The 1439-nt window shown below is 42.6% G+C and overlaps 1 protein-coding gene across 1 annotated transcript in view; it reads left to right on the top strand.

Moving 5' to 3' along the window:
• Positions 1-1346: 1346 nt before the first annotated feature.
• OTUD3 (OTU deubiquitinase 3) overlaps positions 1347-1439 on the top strand; it is a gene marked incomplete at its 5' end in the record, with an annotated part of 24641 nt that continues 24548 nt past the window's right edge. Inside the window, one exon of the mRNA XM_015565922.1 lies at positions 1347-1351. Within this exon, the coding sequence (XP_015421408.1) occupies positions 1347-1351 (5 nt within the window). The remainder of the gene's footprint in view (positions 1352-1439) is intronic.

The raw sequence follows: 1439 nt of genomic DNA, 5'->3' as shown, positions 1-1439 counted from the left end.
TGGTGTGTTCTTGCAAGTAAAGGTGCATTTCTTCACTGAAATTCTTCTAGTCACAATTTGTTTTAAATACATTTTATTGATTTTTTACAGAGAGGAAGGGAGAGGGATAGAGAGTTAGAAACATCGATGAGAGAGAAACATCGATCAGCTGCCTCCTGCACACTCCCCACTGGGGATGTGCCCGCAACCAGGTACATGCCCTTGACCGGAATTGAACCTGGGACCCTTGAGTCCGCAGGCTGACGCTCTATCCACTGAGCCAAACCGGTTAGGGCTAGTCACAATTTTTTACTGATTTGTACCAAATACCCGCCAAGGAGGTTTGATGATTCTTTTAATTCACGTTGGTGATGTTGGTAGAGCACCCAAGTAATTCGCAAGCATTCCTTTGCTTTGGCCTTTAGATATGATTTGTAAGCAGTATTGATTTGCACTCAAAGGGAGACACTGTCTAGCATACACCTCTGCTGAGAGAAGAGCAGCTAGCTCATTCACAATTCTAGGCCTGGGCTGACAGGCCAAGGGCTTATGCAAGGAAAGGCGTTTACAAGAAGGACAAGGGTTTGCATGTCTGTCGATATTTTCACATGTCCTGCATTTCCACGTTTTGTGGTGACAAGTCCTTCTTCCCTAGTTTCTGAGCTCTGCAGTGTCAGTCCCAAATCTTCCACAGAGGAATGATTTGAAGAACTTCATTAAGCTGTTATTTATGGGGCCTTGGGCTTTGCATTTTTCTTTCATCTTTACACCTCTCCATTCTTATGTTATCTAGTAATTTTACAGAATAGAAAACTGAGGTTCAGATCTTAAATAGTTCATCTAAGGTGAAAATAGGATGGAAACCCAAGCCTACCAGGTTCTACATCTTTATGATCTGTTTTAACGTAGACAAAGTTAAGCAGGAAATGAGACAATCATGATATGAGACAACAGCGATGGTAGAAAGGCTGTATCAGGGACAAATATGGGAAGCATGTGAGAGTTAATAATGAAACAAATTCATGTATAATGTAGAGTTCTGTACAGTTTATAACAAATTACATGTGCAGTATAACACAGTGGTTAAGATGGCCTGGCTTCAAATCATGGCTCTGCCACTTGCTAGCCATGTGACTATGGGAAAGTTACTTAACCTCTCTGTGCCTTAGTCTTCTCATCTACAAAAAAGAAATTAAAAATAACTCAATTTTCATTGGGTTGTTGTAATGATGAATAAGATAGTGTTTGTGAAGCAATTAGAATGGTGCCTATACATAGTAAACTCCATAAGAGTTTGTCATTACTATCTTTATTATTGTACTAGGGGCCCGGTGCACGAAATTCGTGCACTTGGTGTGTGTGTGGCGGGGGAGTGTCCCTCAGCCCAGCCTGCCCCCTCTCACATACTGGGAGCCCTCAGGCGTTGACCCCCATCACCCTCCAATCGCAGGATCGGCCCC

The sequence above is a fragment of the Myotis davidii genome, unplaced genomic scaffold (genome assembly GCF_000327345.1).
Source record: "Myotis davidii unplaced genomic scaffold, ASM32734v1 scaffold299, whole genome shotgun sequence".
In the NCBI taxonomy this organism is placed as follows: Eukaryota; Metazoa; Chordata; class Mammalia; order Chiroptera; family Vespertilionidae; genus Myotis; species Myotis davidii.
The sequence above is the reverse complement of the archived record's forward strand: the minus strand, read 5'-3'. Positions and strand labels throughout refer to the sequence as shown.